Genomic DNA, 1982 nt, shown 5'->3' with positions numbered 1-1982 from the left:
TGTTTATTTTCTGGCTGACCTTGTCTAATAGTTAATATTAAAATTACCTACTAAAGCCTTTGCAAAGAGTAAGTCATTGGGAAGTCACTTATGGAATACAATTCAAGGAAATGAAAGACCCAAAAGTATCCTGTGTCTCATGCTTGGCTTCCATCTGAAGAGTTGTTGGATTCACAACCCTTGAAAGCTCAACCAGCAGTTTTAATTTTGTCCAGCAAACACTGATGGCTTGGGTGGAAAGCATAAAGCCTGACACTTTCTCACCCATTTGTCAGTAACATAATGGCAATAATTAGAAGCAGCAAGAAGCATTCACTGAAATTGTCTCTCATATATAACTTCTTTGTGTTTTTTACTTTTAAGAACTCTAACATTCTCCCAACCCACATAACCAATTAGGGTGAACCAATCAGTAATGTTATTTTAAAGGTTACAGGTACCAGATGCATTCCCAGGCTTCTATTTTCCCCTAAAGCCTCCTTGATAGTAAATGAGGTGCATCTGTACATTCTAGTAATTAAACAAATAGCAGCATCTTTCAAACATCCTTTCTCTTACCAGGAAAAGAAACTTAAATTCGCAAAACAATGTAAAACAAGTACTAATCCATTATAAAACAGAAAAAAAAATGAAGTTTAAATGCAATAAAAAGGAATTTGGCAGAACAAATCTCAGTTGCCCATTTGTTAAAGTCACCAAAAGGAGTTCGTAACTTAAGTGCTTATGGTGGTGGTATTAAAGCAAACCAGGTACATCTCAAAACTGGTTGGTACTCAAAAATTTCTCTATATGAAAGTTTTGTGCATCCACACTCAGGCGGGAACAGCCCTCAGCAAAACGAAGCAAGCATTTTAAGACCGACACGCCTACCTTTCCTGACAGAACTCCTTTCTGACCAGCCCTCCTCTCCGGGCCCCAGGATCTTAAACCACCAGTGAGCTCTTTGCCCTATATAAAAAGTTAACTGTTGTGTGCCTCCCCTCCTTCCAGACGCCAAAACAAAGCAGCTCCTTTCTGCTAGCACTAGCCTCAGGGAGGTGAGTTCTTATTAATATGGCACCACAAAACTACTAAGTCTCAAAAGAAAACCCTAAGAGTTCAGCCACTGGTGACAAGCAGCGTGGACGGAGGCACTCTGCAGGAAACAATGGGGGGAAGTGGGGGAGGGAGCGTCTCTGCACAAGCTACAGGCTACATTCGGGACAAAAGTGCTCCTGCACGTGGCAGCTGAACTGCTAAACCTCAGAGCCATAAAGGCCAGACCTGCTCGTTTTACAAACGAGGAGCCAAGCTGCTTGGACTGCAGCCACACAACTGGACAACTCCAGTTCAGTACCTACCGCCGAGGTCACCGGCGGCGGCTTTGGCCACTTCCAAATTTCTGGCGATGATGGCCAGTCGGTAGCCTTTCTGGGCCATTAACTGAGCCACTGCCCTGCCAAGGCCCCGCGAACCTCCAAAAATAGCACAGACTTTGTCCATCTTGAACCCAGGAGTCTCAAACTTGGAGGAAAGAGAGCTAGGGGTGACGGCTTCTTTCCAGATTCCGGCTTTTATACCACCACGGCTTCAAAGAAAAAAAAAAAATCGAACTGACGCGGAAAAAAGCACCTCCCCACCACTCCTGCGACGGGACTCTGGCATGCCAGAAGGTCGGAGACAGGCGCTAAGACTATGGCGTCAACGCATGACGTCAGCGCGCACGGGCTCCCAGGCTCCGTGCCTTAAGGGGACACAGGCGTGAAAGAGCCCAGCAGGCCAAGGGTTGCCCCAGAAGGGGCCGAGCTGCATGCTGGGACTTGTAGTCTAGACGCAGGAGGGAAGGCGAGCTACGAGCGCTGCGCAGTGGGAAATGCACTCAGGATGAAACGCTACCTCCAGAAGCCCTTTGGACAGGAGAGTTAGGCTTAGAGCTCGGATGACTAAGCATTCTGGTTTGCCTGCAAGTGAGGGATATGTCAAGATGCTGGACTTCTTTTAAA

The 1982-nt window shown here is 46.4% G+C and overlaps 1 protein-coding gene across 1 annotated transcript in view; it reads right to left on the bottom strand.

The window, feature by feature from the left end:
• The window catches only part of CBR4 (carbonyl reductase 4), a 104660-nt gene extending 102946 nt beyond the window's left edge, over positions 1-1714 (bottom strand). Inside the window, exon 1 of the mRNA XM_011360285.2 lies at positions 1341-1714. Within this exon, the coding sequence (XP_011358587.1) occupies positions 1341-1482 (142 nt within the window). The 5' untranslated portion in view covers positions 1483-1714. The remainder of the gene's footprint in view (positions 1-1340) is intronic.
• Between the last annotated feature and the right edge of the window lie 268 nt (positions 1715-1982).

The sequence above is a fragment of the Pteropus vampyrus genome, unplaced genomic scaffold (genome assembly GCF_000151845.1).
Source record: "Pteropus vampyrus isolate Shadow unplaced genomic scaffold, Pvam_2.0 Scaffold53, whole genome shotgun sequence".
In the NCBI taxonomy this organism is placed as follows: Eukaryota; Metazoa; Chordata; class Mammalia; order Chiroptera; family Pteropodidae; genus Pteropus; species Pteropus vampyrus.
This window is presented reverse-complemented; position numbering and strand designations above follow the sequence as displayed.